This window comes from Staurois parvus, unplaced genomic scaffold, assembly GCF_062004578.1.
Source record: "Staurois parvus isolate SC_StPar_1 unplaced genomic scaffold, SC_StPar_1.0 ptg000340l, whole genome shotgun sequence".
Taxonomy (NCBI): domain Eukaryota; kingdom Metazoa; phylum Chordata; class Amphibia; order Anura; family Ranidae; genus Staurois; species Staurois parvus.
In genome coordinates, this window is record NW_028318136.1 from 2,146,955 (window position 1) to 2,171,800 (window position 24,846).

At 43.2% G+C, this 24,846-nt stretch overlaps 1 protein-coding gene across 2 annotated transcripts in view; it reads right to left on the bottom strand.

The window, feature by feature from the left end:
* Positions 1–24,846, bottom strand: part of BICRA (BRD4 interacting chromatin remodeling complex associated protein) — a 147,438-nt gene that overhangs the window by 26,551 nt on the left and 96,041 nt on the right. Inside the window, exons 4-6 of one of the 2 annotated variants that reach the window (XM_089684236.1) lie at positions 23,236–23,301; positions 15,840–17,765; positions 7,854–8,159 (exon numbers count right to left, since the gene is read on the bottom strand). In XM_089684236.1, coding sequence (XP_089540362.1) covers positions 7,854–8,159; positions 15,840–17,765; positions 23,236–23,301 — 2,298 coding nt within the window. The remainder of the gene's footprint in view (positions 1–7,853; positions 8,160–15,839; positions 17,766–23,235; positions 23,302–24,846) is intronic. The other variant, XM_089684237.1, reaches the window with a different exon arrangement.

Consider the following 24,846-nt stretch of genomic DNA (forward strand, 5'->3'; position numbering starts at 1 on the left):
CACATCGTCCTTTACAGTCGTTTACAGACAGTTTAGTTTACATTCGTTTTTTTGAACGCACCAAACTTGCGTTTAGGAGTAGATTTTAGCAACGTTTCAAACGCCAAACACGTGTTAACATGGCTAACCGCGTTTATAAGAGTTTGGAAAAATTTCCATTTCCAGACGCTATCAAGAGCCTTTTTTCATCATGAAAAATGCATGCAAAGTGTTTTCCCGGTACTCAAATGGACCTGGTACACCATACTTTGAGGTTTTGCATGAAAGAATGTGTTAGACACTGCTGCAATAATTTCTGCACAGAAATGAGCTGGAACACATCCAAACACAACAAAAAAAAAACAGCTCAACAAATACTGCTCTCTCTGCTTCTGCTCTCTCTATTTCTCTCAAAATGTCTGAAATAGTTAATTTGTTACTGTTTTTCAGTGCATTCTGGGCATTTTGGAAGGTCTCCTGAGGTTATCATTAAAAACCACTTCTAAACTAGCATAAACGCGGCATGCAAACGCGCATAAACAGACGGTTTCTTTTTTTTTTTTTCGATGTGATATACCATCTTTCCAAACACTTGTAATTAATTTCTACCTCCCGCATATTTATATTTCTGTGGATTATTCTATACATTTTCCTCTGTTTTTCCGCATCTATTGTTACTCCTATTTGTCTTTCCCAGTTTTCTATATAAGGAGGACTTATATCTACATTTATTTCAGTGAGAATCTTCTATATTTTAGAGGTTCCGTGTTTCCCATTTCCCCGTGTACCTAATAAGTGCTCCAAAGGATTCCAATACTCTCTTATTCTTAAAGGCTTTGGAAGTTTCCCTATAAAGTGTTTCAATTTGAAATAACTACACTCATCCATTCTCGTAAAAACTGCTTTTTTTTCCAATTCCTTAAGTGATCCTATTTCCTCCCCCACCATTATATCCCTTAATGTGCATCTTCCTTCTTAATCCACTTCCCTGTGATACCTTCTTTACCCCGGGGGGGGGGAACTGTGTGGACTTTAAGGGCATTAACAATGAATTAAATTCCCATCCATCGGTTTGTGTAAACAGACGTTTTCTTAACCCCTTTACACCAGCCGCACACAAATATGCGGCCTCCCGGCATCTGGGCCTAGATGCCGAGCGGCCGCACATTTGTGTTCATGTAACAAAAAACATAAGTGCTAAGAGCGCGCTCCCAGCACACATGTGCGGTACTCACGGAAAGGTCCCAGCCCGCTCTTTCGATCAGGACCTTTCCCGATCACGGGACCGCCGTGACGACACATCACGGCGGTCACATGATCCCTAAACCACGCCCCACCCCGCCTCCCAGCGTCTGAAACTCTTAAAGGGCCGGGAGGCGCCGGCAGGAAGGGGTTAACCTATGTTTTCCAGCAGTTTCCATCGTTCAGAAGTGTCCCATGTACATGGAGCCTAAAAGTCAGGGACAATTCAAAGAGTATCGATGCGTTTCAGGGGTCTAATATCAGTCCTTTCATCAGGGCCTAATTGAACACAATGTGAATGGACTTAGAAGGGAGCTGGACCTTTAATGTCTCTTCTTCCAGTATAATTAGAAGCACAGACCTTGTCAGCAGCTATCTTGGCAGCTGCTGATAAGCAGCTTCTAGTCCATTCACATGGCGTTCAATCAACTCCTAGTGACGGGGTCCATTCTTTGCCTTTGAAACGCGAAGAATACCCTTTGAATTGCCCTTCTGACTTTTATTGGAATAAAGTTGTATCTGGACCTCTTAGCAGCAGTGTGGAACTTCAATTTCCATTTTTGTAACATTACACTACAAGCCAAGAAGACCATGGAGATCCTCTGGGGTGTAGCCTAGCCCAGAACCAGATCATTCACATCAACACTTGAAGATAGCAATACCAATAAGATACATTTACAGGTCCAGCGCTATTTTTCCACTTTCTTCAACAAACTACCGTATATACTCGAGTATAAGCCGAGTTTTTCAGCACATTTTTTGTGCTGAAAAACGGCCCCCTCGGCTTATACTCGAGTCAACGTCTGCCCAGGGGGGGGGCGCGAGGCTCCGTCAAGGGGGGCGCGTACAGGGGTGGGCAGAGGGCTGCTGTCTCTTACCTGGCTCCCACGATGATCCATCCAGGAAGCGCTGCTCCTTCCGTCACTCCGGCCACTCCCTCACTCCTGCCGCTCGGCTCCGCCTCCTCACCGGTGATTGGCCACCAGAACTGTAGCTCAGGAAAGGTACACAGGCGGCCAATCACGGGCAAGGAGGCGGAGCCGAGCGGACCCGCGAAAATCGAGTGAGGGAAAAGCCGGTAAGTGTGCAGTGCAGAGGTGCTGCTGCAACCACATATGCTGGCTGCAGCAGCACCATACTGCAACAGGGGTCAGCAAGTGTCATTGGTGTCAGTGGGAGGAATAGTGCCGCATCATTGGTGTCACTGATACTAATGATGGGGCATTATTCCTCCCACTGACACCAACGATGGGGCACTATTCCTCCCACTGACACCAATGATGGGGCACTATTCCTCCCACTGACACCAATGATGGGGCATTATTCCTCCCACTGACACCAATGATGGGGCATTATTCCTCCCACTGACACCAATGATGGGGTACTATTCCTCCCAGTGATACCAATGATGGGGCACTATTCCTCCCACTGACACCAATGATGAGGCACTATTCCTCCCACTGACACCAATGATGGGGCACTATTCCTCCCACTGACACCAACGATGGGGCACTATTCCTCCCAGTGATACCAATGATGGGGCACTATTCCTCCCACTGACACCAATGATGGGGCACTATTCCTCCCACTGATACTAATGATGGGGCACTATTCCTCCCACTGTATTTTTTACATTGACTAGTAGGTGCCTCATTTCCCACCCTCAGCTTATACTCGAGTCAATAGTTTTTCCCAGTTTTTTGTGGTAAAATTAGGTACCTCGGCTTATATTCGGGTCGGCTTATACTCGAGTATATACGGTAAATCAGATCTGCATTGAATAATACATATGTTTTGTTTAATGCAAGTGACTAAGTTATCAGCCTCTTGCAGTCCCTGTATAACAGAGCTCAGGCTGGGGGGAGGAATACGCAGTACAATGAGCCAATCACTTGTGCTGCAATAAAAGGTTCATGCTGAAAGGAAGAGAGAGCAGAGTGACAGAGAAATTAGGCAATCAGTCTGCTGCTTACCCTTTCACTGTCCAATCACAGACTGGAGGAGGGACAATACCTGTGTTACTTAATCGCTTCCTGACTGCCCTATAGCAGAAATACTGCGATGTGCAATATATATATATATATATATATATATATATATATATATATATATAGTTGCCATTCGCGGCCGCGACTGTCAATCACCAGGTCCCGGCCGGTGATTACTCGCCAGCGCCCGGTGATTACCGAGGATCTCTGACGGGGAGGAGAACGGTTTTGTTTACCAACTGTTCTCCTCCCTGTCAGCTCGGGCACACTGCTTTGGACGGCTGTGCACAGCACAGCCGTCCAAAGCAGTGTGCTTACAGTGAAGCACACAGACACCGCCCCATACTAAAACACTCCCAGCACACAGTTAACCCTTTGATCACCCCTCGTGTTAACCCCTTCCTGCCTAGTGCCATTAGTACAGTGTTAGTGCTTTTTATTAGCACTGATCACTGTATTGGTGACACTGGGGATGTCAGTGACACCAAGTCAGTTCCCCCCAGAATATCAGAATATTCACCGCAGTCAGAATATCCGCCGTAGTCCTGCTATAAGTCGCTGATCGCCACCATTACTAGTAAAAATAAAAGAAAAAAATCCCAGTATCTATACCGCCATTTGTAAACGTTATAACTTTCACGTAAACCCATTCATTTACATGTATTGTTTTTTTTTTAGCATATGTTTAATAACAAAAAATATTCATTTTTTTCTCAAAATTGTCGATTTTTTTTTATAGCGCAAAAATTAAAAACCGCACAGGCAATCAAATAACACCGAAAGAAAGCGCAATTCGGGGGAAAAAAAGGATGTCAATTTCATTCGGGTGCAGCGTTTCATGGCTGCACAATTGACAGTTAAAGTAACAGCGCTGCAATGCAAAAAATGGCCTGGTCAGGAAGGGGGGTAAATCATCAGGAGGGCGAGTGGTTAAAGCCCAGCTCTGCCTGCACTGCACAAGTTAAAGTGGAACTTCACTCTTTCAAATCAACATTGACGATTTTTAATCCTTATGCTGCTAGCGTTTGTAAATAGATAGAAAGGTATATCATATTTTCTTCTTTTTTTTTTTGATTTGTCAGTTACTTCCTGGTTTCTTGCCTAGGCAAATTAAGTCATATATCCCAGGAATCTTCTAGAGAGGGGAGGAGGGGGTTTCTCAGCTAAGCAAGCTGTATGACTGAGCTAAGGGCAGAAGGATTCAAGTACATGAATCATCTGCCCTAATACAAGATGGCCACAACCAAAAATGTGGGAAGGGGGGGGGGGACTTCCCAGCAAAATAAATCACGAAGACATGGATGGGGGAGTTCGTTTTGATTATTAAAAATGAATTAAACAGCATTTTTGCCTTGTGGCACTCAGATACAGAGGTAGTTCCACTTTAACTGCTTGTCTGTCTAGGGGAATGGAGAAGGCAGATATACTTACCTAATCCTCTGATCCTCCCAGCACAAGACCGGTCTGGCACCCCCACGCTCCAGCAGTCAAGTTGTAGAGTTTCTGACGTCATCAAGCCCAGAGCAGGCTCTGGTGACCACAAACAGTCCAACACTGGACTGAGGCGCAGCGTTGTCCTCTGGTGGAACGAAGGATCAGGTGAGTAGAAGCTTTTTCCTGACCTCTAGACAAAACGAGCAGCTGACCTATGCAGTGCACAGGGCAGTGCTATGTAGCAGAGTTGTGCAAATATGGAGACTGGATGGACAGAGATTCAAATAATCTGACAACAGTCAAGTTGTGGACTGTTCCTGACGTCATCAAATCCAGAGCAAGCTCTGGTGACCAGAAACAGCCCAACACTGGACTGCGGCGGAGCACCGTTCTCTGGTGGAACAAAGGATCAGGTGAGTAGAAGCTTTTTCCTCACCCCTAGACAAAACGAGCAGCTGAGCTGTGCAGTGCACAGAGTTGGGCTTTAACTACAGCAGAGAAATATCAGGTCTCCTGCCCTGAAACAGGGTTGTGCTATGTAGCAGAGCTATGCAAATATGGAGACTGGATGGACAGATATTCAAATCTGACAGGTAATAGATGGTACCCTATAGGTATTTCATTTTGTTTGCCCAGAGTTCAGCTTTTAAAAAAAAAAAAGAACCCTTATCTGCAAAGAAAGAGGAGTGTGGTGACCTGTGTCTATAGATGCACAGCGCCCACTTGTGTGAATGAGGCCCATGAAGATCTCTTCTAAACAAATCCTGTTTTACTCTAGTGGCCCTTATAAGCAACATCCACGGATATATTCTCTGTACAGAAGGTACAAACAGCTGTTTCTGCAATAATCCAAGCTTTACCCAGCAGCACAGTTAAACACAGGACACAGGAAGGGAAGCATTTCACATGAACAAGGAAGGTTAAGGATTAGGATGAAATTAACCAGAGAACAGCAGCAGCGCTTGAGGAGGGAGAAATTAGTAACAGTACAAAATAAAGAGCAAGCGAGAGCCAGCAGAAGAGAAAGAGGGACCCCCTGAATGCCAGCCGCAGTGTAGGGGGACGGGGGATTCTCCTACATGTATCATTGTTCTTTAACCCTGGTACCCAGCAGAATTCAAAACACACTATGATGGCCGCCAAATCAAAAAAATCTGGGCCAAGCTGGACAACCAGTCCGGGAGCTTAAAAAAAATAACGTGACACTTCTCAGTCACTGCAAGGTTAGCTTGCCAACAAAAATATACTATTGCAGTCTATTGGGAGAGCTGCTCTAGGGTTATAGTACATGCAGCTTGTTCATTCTGAGCTTATATCTTTTGTTTCTGCCAGATATCCTATACATCTCCCTTTAAAAATGATGGAATGCTGACATTAACGATCACAAACCTTTTTATAAAAAAAAAAATCGTAGGTGAACGTTAACATTTGTTTAAAGGAACACTAATTAAATAGAGAAATCTTACACCCACCTTGCTCAAATTAATTACATGGGCAGGTTTGTGAAAATACATAGCATGGTGTCAACGAATTATACAGCACTGAGCTCCGTAACACTATTCGTTAAATATTTTAGATTGTTCATCTCTAGCTTAACAAATGCCAACATTTCTAAATAAAGTGAAGAAAAAAATAAAATTTACTGGGATTTAAAGTAGAACTAAAGGCAAAACTTTTTTTTTTAAGCGAAGCTCCAGTCCCCATAATCAAATTTTTTTAAATTGCCTTGTGATTGCTGTTACATTTAAATTAGAATACTGTTAGAACAGTATTCCTGCTAGCTAGATTAAAATCTTTAAAAATGTACCTGATCTCAGACGCAGGCAGGTGGCCATTTAGGATGTGGGCATCTGAAGCCCACTTGTGCCTTTTTCCGGGATTCGGTGCAGCTGGCTACCAGCATGCACCTCCCAATCTCGAACCTGCGCAGTAATGACACTGCGCAGCGCATTGTGTATAGTGCAGGTTGCCGTAGCAAGGGTGGCGTCACGGAAGTACCCACCCCATTGCTATGGCAACCGGTCAATCACCTTACATTATTAGGCTTCCCAAAGACTCCTGGGATAGATGACGCCGATATCCCAGGAGTTAATGGGAATCGCCTAATGACGTCATCGCCGGGACAGGAAGTGCCACCGAAGAATTATAATAAAGGTATTTAGAAACAAACAAAAATAATTTCCATTTCGCACTGTACATTGGAGGGGCATTGGAAATAGTGGAAGTTTAAAAAAAAGACTGGAACTCCACTTTAAGTTAAAGAAAATCCCACATTTTGGGTTGTCTCCAGAAAAGTAATAGAAGGGAAATCTTCCAATAGTTCTGGTGACCTGGGGGTCCCCAAGGAATTCCCTTAATTTGCAGGGATTTCCTCCCACTTCCTGTTTAGCTATGGGACAGGAAATGAAGGGAAATCTCAGCAATGGGACACACATGGTGAAAAAATAAAACAAAAAAAACAAAAACAAAACAAAAAAATACAAGAAAAACTGACAGGGGTTATAACCCTCCCATATTCTACCCAAAACAGAAAAAACGTTTTGCCTATAGTTCTACTTAAACTAAACAGGCATACATTACCGTGTGCTACCTTCTATGCAAACAAAAATGAAACCCATTAAAGAAGAACTCCAGGAAAGCTAAAAGGCTCCTTTTGCAGTTGGGCTGCCCAGCACTGTAAGGGTTAAATGTCCATTTAGGTCCGGGGTTACAAAAAGCGCCTCTGCTCCGGCATGCACCTCTGGATTGTAAAATCGGTCCCTGCAGCCTCCTCTCTCTTATGCTCCGGCAGTCACGGGGCTCTCCGACATCAAGACCAATGCAGAGCCCATAGCCATGCACTGGACTTGGGGATGCTTAGGGACAGTCCAGTGCTGGAGCATAGGGAAGCAGAGACAAGCGCCAGCTGCGGGGGGAGCGTAAGTAAGTAAAAGTGCTTTTTGAGCCCCCCCCCAGACCCAAATGAGAATTTAACCCTTGCAGTAAGGGGCAGCCCCACTGCAAAGGAGCATGGGCTTTAAGCTACTTTGCCTTGGGGTGGAAACAGACAGACCCTGGTTATTATATTAGCTACGGCACTGCACGGTAGGGGGGGGTCGCACAGGAATTAGAGGGGAAATCTGCCACCACATGGTTACGGGGAAGAAGACTAGAGGGAGAGCCACAGGAAAGTTTTGGGTGAAAGCAGACTGAGTTGAGGGGAGTGGCTACCTGGCAGGACATAGCCTGCTGTGATTGGCTGGCAGGGAAATGAGGTAAGTGTCCTTTGGATTCCGGTGTTGTATGGTTCTGGGCCAGTTCGCGGTTGGACTGGGCTGCGGAGCCGGCACTGCTGCTCACTATGACGGAGGCGGGTACGCTACTGCTGCTGGAGGTGCTGCTGCTGCTCAAAGTGCTGCCGGAAGCGGCTATGCTGTAGATTGGCATTGTGAGGTGTGGGGCTGCCGAGGTCTGAACCAGGCTGCTTTCCTGTTGAGATTTCAACGCCGCTTCATATAACTGCTGCTGCTGTTCCTTCTGCAATGGCCAACACCGGCAACCGTCTGTTAAATACTCACTCATACAAAACTTCAAATAAAGCATGATTCATGACAATTTGGGGAAAAGAACATAGAACTGGATAAAGAAAATAAAACAGTCGGCAGATTTCTAAAACCTGAAGGAAGAGAAAATATATTCACTTTGCCCCTAGCCAACAAATGCTTTCATTTCCAGAGTAGAGAACAATCAAAGCTAGAATCTGATTGGTTACTTTTGGCAACACAAACACTTCTCCCGGCCTTAAGGAGACCCTGTTGTCAACCTTAAAAAAAAAAATTTAGGTTTTTAAAATGCTTACTTGAATTGTTTTTCTGTTCCATAAATGATTTTTTTTATTCACTTGCGATGTGCACTTAACTTTAGAAAATTTGACTAGTCGGTTCCCTAGCACAGCCCGCTCCCTCCTTGCACATGATAGCCCTTTCCTCTTCTAGGAGTGCCTAATTGCTGTCTGTGCTGGCCAAGCTCCACTCTTTCCCTTTACTTCCCTACATAACATCTCACATAGCTGCTGTGGGTGGAGTGAAGAGGAATACTATAATGTGTCATGTGAGTGACAGCTCAGTCTGCTGGGGCACAATGACATTGCAACCAGCAGCAATCTTGAGACTTCTGTATGTCTGCACAAGGGAGGATTTTACAGTTACATGCTTGGAATACATTAAAAGTGGAAGTCCAGCCTATCCCTGACTAAGCCTAAATCTGCTCCCACCCCCCTTCCAAACCCTATTCTATCTACCCTGTGAAAGGAAGAGGTGTATACGTCCCTATTCCGAGAGCGATCCGATCCTGTCACATGATCTCTCCAGCAGTGGCTTTATTGTAGAGGAGAGATCGCCGACAAGTCACCCATAGGATTACTATAGGACAACCGTTGTCAGCTGTCCCTCCTCTACACTGAAGCTGCCACTGACATCTGATCATGTGACCAGACCAAATCACACTCAGAATAGGTAAGTATACACATCTTCCTTTCGCAGGGTAGAAATAATAGGGATTAGAAGAGGGGTGGGAGCAGATTTAAGCTTAGGAATAGGATGGACTTCCACTCTAAATGTACATATAGCGAGGAAAGAAAAAAAAAAATCACCCCCTTTTGTTGCTTTGCAGTCTGAAATGAAGACAGACACAGTTTTTGTTTTATCCAGCTGTATTTACTCAGTGCAGCGTATATCATCAAAGTCAAATTCTTGAGAAAAATCTGCCGCCCTCTGCCAGAAAGTTGTCAATGAAAAGCAGGTTTACCTTCCAACATGACAATGGCCTAAAGCACACAGCAAAAATGAGCACAAAGAGAAAGGTGAATGTCCTTGCATGGCCTAGTCAAAGCGCAGACTTATGCAGGCCATACGTGGTTTGAATTCCGAGCGATTTTTCGTCCTCAAATCGAAACGTTGTTCGTTCTATAATCCGATGGTGCCATCAATGATTTCGAAATTTGGTTGTTTTTCACAAATTTTCCAGCATACCCCATAAACGAAATGGGGAGAAACCACGAAAATCGGCCGGTGCCATTGCCCCACCAGCAGAGCGAAAATTGGCCAATTATTCTTAGGTACGATTTTCGTACGAAAATCGTTTGGAATTCGAACCATGTATGGCCTGCATTAAACCCCATTAGAAATCTGTGGAATGACTTGAAGACTGCAGTCCACAAACGGTCACCATCAAACTTAACTAAACTTGAGCAGCTCTGCAAAGCAGAGTGGGCAAATATTGCAAAGTTAGTAGAGACATCCCAACAGACTAAAGGCTGGAACTAAAGCAAAAGACGGTTCAACAAAATACTGACACAAGGGGGTGATCCTTTTTCCAACTCAGTGATTCTGGTTTTGAATTTATTTTTATTTTTTTTCTGACATGTTGGATTTTTCTTGGATGTTATAAAAATATGTATAAAAAAATATACATAATATATAAATATATATAAAATGTAAATACAGCTGGATAAAACAAAAATGGTGTGTCTTCATTTGAGGCTGCAAAGCAAAAAAAATGTGATTACTTTAAAGGGAGTGATTCTCTTCTATACCCTCTGTATGATCCTATGGAAATATTTTTGCTGAATGGTCTGGTAACAAGTGAAGTGACAATCACTTCTCCATGTACACAGAGAGGCTGCAGATGCTGGGGAGTAAGCCTCCAAATGCAGAAATGACTGCTGGGGTTATACCCAACAGGCCTGTAAGATATGGCTTCATCTGCTGGGTTCTGGAGGGAACTGGGTAGGCTAAAACTATGGGAGCTGCCATTGCTGGATTATAAGTGCACGCCATGGTGTGGTCATCCATATCCTTCTTTTACAGAGTCAATGAACCAGATCGAGTATGTAGCCAGTGAAATCAGGAATCCTGACCATTGTACTTGTAGTAAACACACTAAACTGTGAAACAAGTTATTCTTTTTTTTAAATCTGTGAAATAAATATGATGGAGGCTTATTGCTTGCTCCTTGAAAGGGTAACTTCACGTAAAGCAAACAACGGACATATTGGCACACTACCCTTGTAACTTACCGATGACAAAAATCACTTTGCCAGCTATTTCCAAAAAAAATAAAAATTCAAACTGGCTTCACTATAAAGGGGCATTCTGTAATGGATGGTGCAGAGATCTCCCCTGGATGTGTCATTTTGTGTTCATACGATTGCCTCACTTCTGTTCCCAGCAGATTTTCTCAGAATGGAACTGAACCCTCCAATTTATTAAAGCCAAGGAAGCCACCATCTCAAGCTATGTTTGATTTGCACATTCCATGGTGCTGCACATTTGATCATTTGTGACACCAGCTATTTAATGGCTTGACAGTTCAATTGAGAACACAAGCAACAGTGACAGTTATCATTCATGGCATGACTTGAATGTAAACGTTTTGGGAAGCCATTAAATTTATGGGTTTAATACACAGTGGCTAAAAATGGTTAGCACTTCCGCCTGGCAGTACTAGGGTCGTCGGTTTGAATCCCCACCACGGCACCTCCTGCCTGGAGTTTGCATGTTCTCCCTTTGCCTGTGTGGGTTTTCTCCGGGTACTCCGGTTTCCTCCCACACTCCAAAGACATGCTGGTAGGTGAATTGGTTCCTGTCTAAATTGGCCCTAGTATGTGTATGTATGAATGTGAGTTAGGGACCTTAGATTGTACGCCCCTTGAGGGTTAGGGACTGATGTGAATGTACAATATATATATAAATATATATATATATATATATATATATATATATATATATATATATATGTAAAGCGCTGCATAAAAGTACCTGAAATAAATAATAAATAAATAAATAAATAAATACAACACTGGGATTAATCATGTGACTCAGGGAAGCAGATGTAACTGCAGAAAGTGAGTGCAAACCATATGTGAGCTCTAGTATAAAAATGGCTGCAGATAGGACTTAGCTAGAGCCCTTGCAATGTGTCTATCAGAGCTGATTATTTTCCCTCAGCAAAAGCGGAGTCATCTTTTAAGAAGTTGGTGATGGCAGCTCCCGCATTGACTCCATCTAGATTTTTCTCCATGCTTTGGTTAGAGTTGGGGAGAGTTAGAGCCTGTCAATTGTTGTCTGTGTTCCTATGGGTGAGATTTGAGGTATCATAACGATGCTATAACACAGTAGGCAAGTAATTCATTTACAGACATGCCATGTAAATAAGGCATTTCTTCAGAAGTAGCTCTTACATAAACCACATAGTTCAATCATTGGATAAGCAATTTCTCCTGCGGAGTTCTAACTTATGACCGCTAGAGGGCAGTATTCAGCACGAGCAAAGCTTCCCATCTACTAGAACTAGGAAGGCCCTTGTACTGTCATTCGGAGGGAATCGTCCCTATGCCCAGGGGCGGACTGACCATTTGGAAACCAAGGTCAGTATGGGGCCCCATGAGATGCCCCTGGTACCTTTTTCATAGGCTTTTTTGAGTTTGGGCAAGGACACAGGGGCCCCGTGATCCCCTATTGCCCAGGGGCCCCATGAGTTGTCAGTCCGCCCCTGTCTACAAATGTAAAATACCTATAGAAATGCACACAGCGTGCTGTACTATTTAAAAGGTCAGTCCACCCAAAATTATTATTTCAGCTCTGGGTGAAAACTGATGGAATGGACCACCCAGCTTATCAAATCTCTAGAACACTCCTGTGCAGAGTTCTCATCCTTTTCCGGCTACAATTTTTAATCTACCAGCAGGAATAGTCTCAGGTCATCACCTGAAATCTATGTTTTGTCAAATAAATAGTGATAGCAATGACAGGTGGGCAGGGCTGGGAAATGCCCTACAGAAGACCTGCAACCCTGAGAAATGCAGAAACCAGGTGGGTGATTCACATCACATATATCCATCTAAAATGGAAATACATGCATTAAACAGGCCTGCCTTTTGAATTTTAAAACCTAAACCACCGATTTCATTTTTAGTGGAGATTGCTGCTACAAAAAAAAAAAAAATCAATGTGCCAATTCCAGCAGGAACTTCCGGTCTTCAAAACAGTGATAAAACTGAGAATGACTACAGCTGGATCTTCTTAGATCCAGTGTGAGTGTAAGCGGCCATAAAATGGTCTCAGTCCGATTAATTGCTTTAAAAGCAGAACATGAATCCCTTTATTCTAGCTGTGGGTTCCCTCAAAAATAACAAACGTATTGGGGGAGATTTGCTACAACTGCTGCACACAGAATCTGGTGCCGCTATGCATAGTAACCAATCAGCTAACTTCAGCTTTTTCAATTAAAGCAGAGTTCCACTCACCCTGGGGAAAATAAAAGTCAGCAGCTACAAAAACTGTAGCTGCTGACTTTTAAAAAACAGCCACTTACCTGTTCCTCGGTCCCGCGGTGTGTTTCCTGCAGCCTATTTCATCAGCTGTCCTGTATTCCAGGAGGCCGGCATCTTCAGTGTGGGCACTCGGCTGTGATAGCGTGCGGTCTTACAGCCGGGTACCCACTGCGCATGCGCAAGTAGCACTGCGCTTTAGGAATGGTCCTGTAGTCTTCTAGGACTTGTCGCGTGTCCCAAAAGACTACAGGGAGGGAGGGAGGGAGGACACCTTCCGTTTCCGATCACCTAGGCAATCGGACTGGAAGTGGGAGCGGGTACCTGTCAAATTCAGGTACCCGTTCTCCCCCCCCCCCAAAGGTGCCAATCCTTAACGGGGAGCAGTCCTTAAAGCGGAACTTCCCCTTTTGGGTGGAGCTCCGCTTTAAGCTTTGACCAAAAAAAAAAATCTAGAAGCTGATTGGTTACTATTTAGTAAATCTCCCCCATAGTTTATAAACTGCTAGAATAATCATCTGATACCTTTATGTAATAACTTCCTTAAATCCCAATCTTCCCACAAAATAAAATCCAATGGGTTTGTAGGAAGTCAGACTGATGAGCTGCAAGCTTTATACAGTAGAGCCAAGAGGTTTTGGCACTGGTATGTGAATCACAAGATTGGCTAAACAGCATTGCACATTTTTGGCAGGTAAATCAATACCGTCATATCTTTACCCAGAATTCCCATTCAGATCTCCACTCAAATTTTTTTTTTCAATTTCGGGCATAGGCTGCTTCCAGAACCCCTTTTCTATCAAAAACAGTAAAACAGACAGATGTGACATGTGATTACAGTTTGAGGATGGTAATCACATGCCAATTAGGCTGCATAATACGTGACTCCTTTAAAGAAGGATTATCACCATTTCTTTTTTTTTCGTATTTACAGGGAATAGACAAAAAAATGCAAGTGCACTTGCAGGCGCACCCTGTCCAACATTGACACCTAGGAAGATGGGACATAGTGCTGTATGTACTTTGCCCCTTCAGGTACTACAGAAGTTAGACAAAAAATGAATACACTACATGATTTGCAGGTGTTAAAGTGACAAGTTTCACGCTGAAAGAAGAAGTGATGTAAAATTCTTTTGCTTCCGCTGTGTGATGAGACACCTAGCTAAAAGGTGGGAAGCCTCACTTTATTTATTTATTTCAGCGCTGTCAATTTACGCAGAACTTTCATCATTCATTGCGTGTGCTGCTAGTAATATGGAGTCATATCAGAGCTTACTGAGCTTCAAAGAGGGCAAACTGTTGGTGCCGCTTAGCTGGGGCCCCTGTGACTAAAATTGCCAATTTACTATGTGGCGAGGTACAATATCAAAGGTTATGACGGCATATACAGTGTCCAGGAAAACGTTTGTCTAATAAGCATAAGTGGTCAAAATGGTCAACGGACTGAAAGAGACAAAAAGGACATTGCGCAGGATTGTGACCTGGAATACGAAAATAACTGCTGCAAAGTGACTGCAGAGCTCAATCTCAGTCCTGTGAAAACTGAGATTGAGCTCTACAGTCACTTTTGCAGCAGTAATTTTCTTATTTTGGGTCCTTTTATCTTTCGGTCAGTTGACCATGTGGACCCCGCTTATGCTTATCAGACGACATTTTCATGGAAACTGTATATACTGTCATAACCTTTGATACTGTACCTCGCGACACGGCAAATACATTGTCAACTTCAGTCACAGAGGCACCAGCTAAGCGGACACAACAATTTGCCCTCTTTGAAGCTCAGTAAGCTCTGACATGACTCCGTATTACTCTTCACAAGCAGTAAATGACAAAAGTGAGGCTATCTGTTATCTAGGTGTCTCATCACACAGCGGAAGCAAAAGAATGTTACATCACTCCTGCTTTCAACAAGAAACATGTCGTGACTTTCACGTCCATTTTTTTGTCTAACTCCTGTAGTTCCTGAAGGGGCAAAGTACACATAGTACTTTGTCCCATCTTCCTAGGTGTCCTAAAACAATGCAATGTTGGACAGGGTGCTCCTCCGTTCCTTATCGCATGGCCACAAAACACCACAAAGAGACTTCCTTTTATTGTAGTGCCTGACTCTGGGTCCCAGCACTTGCCGAAAGCAAGCAACAGCATGGGAAATGCAAATGGAGGTGAAGCGTGTCAGCCTCAGATCCTTCTGCGTTCCTCACGTCGGTATGTACTGTCAAACATACTGTAAGTGTGACAACAGCAACCAATCAGATTCTTTTTGTTTGAAGTCCACAAAGGAGAGAGTCTGGGAGCAGCAACAAAGACAGACATTCTATTAAACATATTTACTTTCTGTAGTGCATGTATCCTAAAACTGTGCTAACACTAGGCCTGAGGTCCAACTCCACCCAAAACCAACATTTCATTTTTTGCTGGCACTGTGGCTTATGACGACTCATGGACTCCAGTGGTGAGATAACTGACCCACAATTTCCAGCTCTGATAAAAATTACAACGCCAAATGATGTCGTCACATTCTTATTCACCATAATGCACTGCAGCTGTGAGAAAGGCACTCATTATGGCCTTGTAACAGGGAACAGACGCCACTGCAGAGAAATTTCAACATTATAGTTGCCAGGAGGTACAAGAAACTAGCCGGAAAATAACCCCATCATTCCCCCTTCTGTTTTGGGTGGACATGGCCTTTAATTTATGAAGGCCAAGACTAAAGTGCAGTAAGCCAAACTAAAGCCACAACGGTTGCCATGGTTACTGCACTTGACAGAACACACTTGATTTTTTGCATTTTTAAGTAAGTATGATGTAGCCTTAAATGCTAATTAATTAGGAATTGGGAAAGATTAAAGCACAAGCAAACAAAATGAGATAAAAGATACACTAACCTGCTGGAGGAACATTTGCATGGACTCGGCATGAATGATATTTCCTGGCGTTGCCTGGCTAAGGATGATTTTTTCGGAGCTGGGATCAATGCTGGGGCTTGGCATCGCTTGTTGAGGGGGAGGAGGTGCTAAAGGCTGCTGTGGCGGCTGCTGCTGTACATTCAACTGTAGCTGGGCTTGTCCTTGTGACGACTGCTGGGTGGTTTGGACGGTCAGGATAGAGGTTTGCTCTGTGCTGGGCAGAAGGCTGGCCCCTTGTACTATTCCAGGGCTCTGGCTGCTGCCTGCTGAGGCCTGCTGGATGCTTACTGCTTGACCAATGCCATCAGATGGATTGAACATGGCCACCTGGTTAGGCAATGTCACTCCTTGGATGACTGTCTGCCCGGCTTGGTTCGTGGTCACTGTAGGCTGACTTTGGGTGCTTAGGCTACTGGCCAGGGATACGGGCATCTGGAACAATGTGGGTTGACCCACCTGCCCCGCCTGCAGCTGTATAGGCCCCGACAAAATATGAGCTGTGCCATGAGCGTTCTGAGAAGTGAGGACCTGCCCCAAGTTCAGCTGGCTTGCAAGGTTTTGATTGGTTAGAATCTGGGCAGGCAAGGCCTGATTAAGAAGCTGGCCTCCTGGACCTTGGCTTGCAATTATGTGAGCTTGCCCACTGGGATGTGACGCAGCTAATATCTGGCCACTCATGTTGGCCTGCAGTGCAGACAGCTGCTGGACGGTTGAAGCTCCCGGTAAGAGAAACTGGTTCTGTCCTTGTAACATAGCTTGAGCATGCTGGGCCGGGATAACTATACTGCTGCCCTGGTTTAAGAGCTGGACACTCATGGGTTTGCCCAATGCCTGCTGCTGTGGGGGAGGCTGTTTGAACACATTGGCAGGGAGGCCCTGGGGAAAACTGGACAGGACCACATTTTGCCCAGGCTTACCAGCCATAAATGTCAGGTTTTGTTGGGCTTTCTGCTGTTGCTGCAGAGCTGCTTCTCCCTGAATGGTCAGTGTGGTGTTATTGGGAGCAAAAGGTTTGGGTGAGATCTGAAACAACTTCTGTTGGAGAACGCCGGCAGGTTTGGGTTGTATTGGGGTCGGAGTCCGCTGTATGATAACCGGGCTGTTCAGACTGGAAGTAACAGTTAAGGATTGCGTGCACTGGGTAGTTGACACGCTTCCAAACATGGAGCTCCCATTTAAAGTGGTGGCTACGGCGGGAATTTTGTTCTGTAAAACCAACCCTGCATTTTGTGGCGACACCCCGCTTGATGTCAGAGTGACCTGCTGCTGCTCAGGGGTAGCCCCGGTCAGGTAGCTGCCCACTGGTAGGTTGGCTACCTGTGTTGGCTGTACTTGCTTGGCAATGATCTGCTGTGCAGGCTGATTAATGGCCATCACTTGCTGTCCTACTACTTGTATTTGCCCAATACCCAACGCTCCCCCGGGGCTACCATTGGGCAATCCTGGGAGGTTGGAGATTGGCTGAATTGTAACATTACCAAGGCCAACTTGTTGGATGAAGGGCTGGACACTAATGGCCTTATTGACCACATCTGCCCCCACTGACTGCTGAACTAGCGCTTGGTGAGTCAACACTGCTGGCTGCTGCAGTCCAATTAGGTCAGCACCTCCAGAAAATATTTGGGGAGTCCCATCTGGAGCGGCTGGCACCACGGGCTGCAAAGTAGGCAACTGAAAGGAGCCCAAGTCCAGTTCTGCTTCAGCTTCAAGAGTCTGTTCTGTGATGTTGGCCTCCTGCAAGCTCTGCTGAAGGATGTCGCATGGCTGGTCAGAGTTGGCGAGGCTTGCGCTAGCCGCAGATGGAGACCCAAGGATGTCATCTGGCAAAAAGTCCAAGTCTACACCACCAGTTGATTGGTTCGGTTCTGCAGTTAAATGGTTCCCAGGAGTTTCCTGAACATGAAGCTGAAAATATTAAAAAAAAAAAAAAAAAAAAAAAAAAAAAAAAAAAAAGAGTAGAAAAATAAAACCATGTATATTACAGTTTTAAAACAAATCAAAATGCAGTATTCAAAGCCATAAGCAAACAGAATTTTATAAACCCTTTTTCATGGCAAAAAAAGAATTCTTAAGTATTACCTCCATTCTGCCACCTTGCATTGTTATGTGTACAGCAAGTTACAATTTTTTTTTCCTGGTTTACACCTAATAAATACAGAGGAGGTTGAGGACTCACAAAAGGTCCTGACGTTACACATTATTACACATACCTAATAATAAGCTACCCATTGACTTTTATAGCCTTAAAAGATGTGCAATTTTGAGTCAATCTTTTGTCTAAGAAAAATCCTGTGCATTTTTAGTCAGGAAAGAATTGCAAACAGCAGGAGGGCACCAGAAAAATCAATCTATGGAAATTGATTTTTTAGCCCATCAATTGTCCTAAAAATATTCTATTTATATGTCTATTTTTCCCACCTCAGTGTATGTATAGCCAAACCTTATTTTACATTTTTGATAAAGGAATATTGAAAACCCCTATTGGGTTAATGTTTTTTGCTACCCTTGTCCTGCTGGGGAAATTTCCCTTCACCTCCTGCCCTGGAGCCTCAAAAACAAGTGAAAAAACCCCCCAAAATAAGAGATATTTTTGGAAATGCCAACACACGTTAACTGTATCTGAAAGCATTGCATCTGATACTATCTGGCACTGTCACATGTATACCTTGTCATAAAAAATGCTGAGCACTCAAAGTTGTATGTGGCTGTGGAATGATCATTTATACTGAATTCTATTAGACCAAACAAATGGCCAAACCTCTAAGCAAGCACTGACACAAGTTCACCACAAACAGATCTTGTTCCGGATTTGATCTAATCAACATTTACCAACAAGCATGTAGTGTGAGGAGAGGACCTGTCTAAACAATCCATTCACGTTATACCCAAGCAGGAAGCTCACACTACATTGCTGATAAATGTTGTTGATTCAATGATATTAATCAAAATAAGAAAATTGACAGTGTGTCCAGCATTATGTATTTGGGCAGTTTAAAGGCATTGGAGGCAACTTAAAAATAAATAAATGTAGAGAAAATTTAGCACAAATGCATTGTCATTGCTAGTAATGGCACAGAACTACAAGTCTCATCAGGACAAAGGTTATTGTTTATAAGAATTAACAGGTTAAAGTTTTCGTAAAGCAACCAGTTTTGTTTTAAAGTGTTACTAAACCCACAACAGTAAAATCAGTCTGTATATGCAGTAAAGCATGCTTGATATACTCCCTGTGGAACCTAAGAGAATAATTATCTGCACTGTGTAAAAAAGGCTGTTTGATCCTGACTTCTCTGATCCTCCCCTTCTTCCAGTGTCCTCCCTCATATCTCCTGATAAGACAGATTGTGGGGAGACACTCTGCACATGTTCAGTTTAGTGTGTATTGCTAGAGAGGTTTTTTGTTTCTTGGGAGAGTGCATGTGATCAGCACAGGAGCAATCAGCGCTGTCCAGACAGAAGGTCAGGGGTTCTGCATCCTCCTAGAGCAGAAAGAAAACTCCTACAAGCTTTAACTAGTGCTCCGCTGAACATTGATAGAAGACAAGACTGCTCTAACTGCTGATGAGACAAGGGATTTAGCAGTTTATATTTAACTAAAATAATTACATTTCCATGTTCAGTGTACTGCAGGAGACTAGATCTAGTGAATGCAGGGTCCTGGGTTCAGTAACACTTTAATCCCTCTCTTCTCCAACAGTATATATTTACTATTCCTATGCTCCTCCCCACTAAAGCTGGGTACATGTGTACTAAAAGTCGGCTGGTTCAGCAAGAATCGGAGGACCTTCGGTATGTTTGTACTCGTCTCTGTTCAATGAAAGTTGATCTCACAACCGCCTTCTGGAAAACCAGCACTGATCAGCCAATGGCTGCCGTGCTTGTGAGGATGCAGGGATCTGTCAGTCTTTTTTCATTTAACCCAAGGTTGAGAGAGAAAAAAAAAAACCAAAACAAAAAACTGTGTATAAGGACTGCTTTAGTTACCCGGTACTTCTAGTGACTGAATATGTGATTCAATCATGTGACAGTACTGTAGGGTAGAGGAGAGCGTTTATAAGTTATGGCTACAGTTACATATTTCCCTGGGCTATACATTAATCCGTCTATTTGGAGCTGTGCAGGAATCCCACAGAAGTCTGTAAATCTGCCCAATGTATTCATAGCACTTTCCCCAGCAGGCTTAGGGAAAGCAGAGTAAACAAAGTGGGTGTGATGGGGGACTGAAGGATTTTGCTTTGCAAGCTTCTGATTTGGAGGGGAAGGGGGCTGTTGGTCTTTTGAAGTAATAGTTTTTTGTATTCACAAAAACATCTGTGTCTTGGCATTCTGTTGAGGGACTGAGGAAGTTATTGGGTTATATTGCTGCCTACAGGAGAACTAGACAATGGCAAACAAAAAAAAAAAAAACATTGTTTTTCCTCCTACTACTCCTACTCCTACTACCAGCATCCTTCCATCCTGGAAGTCGGGACATTGAAAAGCCATCATATTGAGGAAAGAGCAACAGCAGACAACAACCAACAGGCCCTACAAGATGAGAACGGGCACTGCCTGCAGCTCATTAGCTCTCTCAAGGACTAATGCCCGAAGCTGGCACTGTATAAAGCAGAACCCCCCCATCTGGTAAGGAGAACAATGACAAAACCAAGAGGAGAACAGCTATGGAACTTCACCTGAGGCCTGAAGACCAAGAGAAGGGTCACATACCCAGTGAAGAATGTCTCAGCAAGAGAAAGAACACTAAACCATCAACTGAAATGTGAAACTGGTCAACTCAAACCAAAAAGTAGAGTAAAATAGAAAACATTTTTGCTACAAGGAAAAGGCTCACGATGTAAACTGTGGTCAACAAGGAAAGAGCTGTGACCAGACAGAGTAACCTAAGGACTATGTCTTGGTAAAAGACCAGAGCCGGTCCAAGGAGAAAAAGGACCTAAGCTTCAACTCATTTGATCCCATAATATACATTCACCTCAGAGATGAGAGCTGAATGAGAACTGTCAGGCAGGAACCCTGAGAATTACTTATTTTAGAAGAACCCCCAAGGAGTGTAATGGGTTCACCTAGGGAACCAAGGCTCAATCCCACAAAGTCAACTTGACCAACAGGGATGTTACCATATTTTCCCCACAATAAGGACTGCAACTCGATAGAGCAGAGAACCAATCTCAACTCACAACCATCAGCAAGAAAGTGACTCTTTGGGTGAAACCCTAAGGGAAAACTCTGAGGTCCTGAAACCTCGAAGATTAACAGGGCTACAGATACTCTAGACTTCTCAGATCCAATGATACAGTCCAGACCAATGGTCAGCGAATCTATCAGGTTGGCAAACAACATATGCCTGAGTTAAATCAGAGCAAGAAAGGCCAACAGAAAAGGTCTACCTCTAGAGTCTGGGGACAAAAAAAAATGGAAACGTACAGATCCCATGAAGTCCTTGGAACATTTCCTGTTGATGCCAGAGGATCCCTGCAACAGGGAACAAGCGGTTTCAGCATAGAGATGGCCTATGGTATCATGAAGCCTCCCTCCGATGTCCTTCAGGTGCCTGGATTGTTACCCAGTAGTAATTAGTTGGAAAAAACTGGCCTTCCAAAGACTGCACTTGAAATGAAAAAAAGCAGACTGGACTGGAACAACGGTATTTATATCAGGAGACCCATCTAGGGAATGATCCCACGATGAAAGAAGAACCACCTTTTCTGGAACTCCAGAATGCATACCAGGAGACAACGCTTCTCTAATGAAAAGACCTTCCATAAAAGGTGGAGGAAATTAAAGTTTTTACCAAAAATGAAGGCCAGAAGGCTCATGTATACCATGACATGCGTTCGATTTGCATATCCTAAAAAACAAACATATTCTAATTAGTGAACTTAGGACATGTTGGGATACAGCTCACAAGTTCAGACTGGAACAGGAGATAGGACAAGGTCCCAAGAGAACACAGATGGGTCTGCAAGACTGTATCGTGGCACAGGAAAGTCAAAAGTTAGGAGCTGTAGAGAGCATGGTTACAGAGTATTCAGTCTGTAATCCTGTGAGGGCACTCTTTGCGTCTAAATGTCTGAAAGACAAACTACCCAACAGTCTGCAAGGATTTACAAAGACTCTTTCCACAAAACGTGGAGGCACACCTTCACCTAATGAAGGCTTACCTAGGGGTTTAGCAAGCTTCTAACTCCCCACTTTTATGGGTGGCCTGGAGAACCAGGGTTGGAAGCCAAAGGGGACAAAAAAGGAAGGAGACATAGCCAATCTTTTTTTAAACTTCTAATGCGGAGCAAGTGGGGGTTTTGGCCTTCAGTGACATCCTCAATGTCAAGGGTAGGTACGAAAAGAAGTCGCCTCTTAAAGACCAAACAAGTCAGGGCACTCCTTGGACGCAGTGTTCTCATTCCAGCACTTTATCCAGAGAATCTGTGTGTTTTTGCAGACAATAGACCCATATAGGACACCAGGCGGATGCTTCCAGGAGACCATCAAAGCTGGAGTATGAATATCTAGACATCAGCTCTACATGCTGAATCAGGAAAGGATTGACTGCTGCAGTAGAGAAAACTTGAGGAATCTAAACTATTATGCCACAGTTTGACAAATTAAGATTACAGCCATAACAGGGCAACTGGGTTTTGAAGTAAGAGATTCTAACTGTTCTTTGGTAGAATCCTTGAATGTGTGTATTTGCAACTGCAGGAGCTTTGCAAGTCCCATGGCTGGATGCATTGCGTCAATAAGAGCCAAAACTGTCTACTTTCAATTTGGCGCAATAGCAGAAGACGGATTCTGCTCATGGCACTCAAAAGCCAGCTTAAGGATAAGCTGCTCTGGATAGCTGCAATCAAAGATACCAGCTCTAGCAGCAATGTAGAGATGACTGAAGAGAAAAATGAAGAAAAATGGAGAAAAAAAAAATGCTAGCAGGAAAATTTGTAGACTTTTACTAGCAGAGCTAAAGAAAGACTTCCGTAAACTGAAGCATGCTGGTAGATGGAGGGGTTATCCTGGGCAAACCTACAATTTTGTCTTCCAATGTCCAATCTTCTTGTGAGAGGCAGTATAACCCTACTGTTAATTACTTCCTGTGTCCCTCAATGAACGAGATAAAAAATGAGATAAAAAAATGAGATAAAAAAAGTTTTATCATTTCAGTTCAGCTTTAAGGTTCAGTTGTGCTGAGGGGTAACACGTTTATTAGTCTGAAAATGTTACTCCCTTTCAGGTGTTATAAACTTGTTTTGGTTTTGAAACTAGACAAAAAATAACTACCTTTTCATATAACTCAAGCATGTTTGGGGGCAGAAAATGTGTATTTGTGAATACTAATTGGCTAAAAGAAAAAAAGTATGAAAGAATGAATAAAAGTTATTACCCCAGTGCCCACAAAGAAGGCACTCGCTGCATCTCCTGTGTTATCCAGCAAATCATCTCCGTCAATCTAGAAGAATTTAATAAGCAAATGTTATAATAAACATAAATGTAACCAAGAATTTGAAAAATTGTGGAAAGCTGCACAGCTGGTCATCCCACAAGTTTCTTCCATCTATATTATCTATAGCAATTTATCAGATTAATTTTAAATACTGGACTAGATCCCTGCCTTTGGTATGTCATAGAACTGATAGGTATCCAATGCGACATATTGAGAAGGTTATTCAAATATGACAGTCAATTCACATTATAAATGTTTCCAAGTATTTCAAAGCTGTATAAAATGAAGGCAAAATGCTTGGACAAAATCTACTTGCAACTAGGACCACCGAAATTAAGGTGTTGTAGTTAGGGGAATGTTGAACACATCCTGCAAGCAACATGCTAGTTACAAGCATTTTTCTAGGCTCAAAAATACACTACAGTATTCTTTTGATAAAACACTTGAAAAATACTCATAAATTACCTTGTGAAAAGCATAAGATGTTAGGAAACGTTTTCAAAATGCTCATAAATAGACTTCCATAAGTGCTAGAATATCTGTCATTTTTCAGCTTTAGAAAAAGGTCTTTACAACTCAATGTCCTTGTGCAGGTACAATACTTTATGTTAGCATGTAGTGATAGGTTAATAAATGGATTTGAAAAAACAGTACATTCCTGCAATGCATTCATACAGTATTTACCAATGTTTTCCCACTTAAAAAATGCTGCAAATAGAATTAGTGACTTATTGTAAAATCCTAAAAGGGACAAAGGATTAGTATTCAGGTTTGTTGGGTTATGTTACTGCCTTCAGGAGATTGAACACTGGTAAACAAAGCTGAAAGGAGAGCCTAGTATAACCCCTTCCACTCACAGCCTGGATCAGTGTACTCCAAAGATAAGGATTTTAAGAGAAATAAAATGTATTATTTTAATTGTACTTTAGGGACAAAGGATGACGTATTCAGGTAGAATGGGACATGCAAAACCAGCACAACTGAGGGGAGGATTAACAAAGCAAATGAAAGGCTACACAGGCCCACAAACCTGCTCAAACTTAAATCAGAACTAAACTCTCCTATCCTTTACAGCCTTGGGGAAAAAAAGGGTAGAATGAGTTGTCAAATCAAACTAGTGATAGTGGAAAGTGAAGTAGCTGGTCCCCTAGGGGGGACCTTCAGCAATAAAAAAAAAAAAAAAAACCCAAAGAGTCAGACTTCCAAAAGGGAACTGCAGCTTGGAGACATACTCAAATAGTGTATAACACATCCAGAAAATAGAGGAAGATCTCCTTAGGAAGTTTAGCAGCCGGACAGGAAGATGGCAGAACAATGTCTGGTTAAGCTGAAAGGAAGAACCCACCTTGGGTAAAAAAGAAGCCATGGGTTTAAATCCGCCTTCTCTTTGTGTAACATAAGAAAGGTTTCGTCATATGTTAAGGCCACCAATGTAGACTTGACATGTACAAGTGATGGTAATGGGAAAGACAACCTTGATGAGGTAGACAGAGAAAAATCCCTGATGGGTTCAAACAGTGGTTTTTGAAGAGCCTACAAGAACCACGTTGA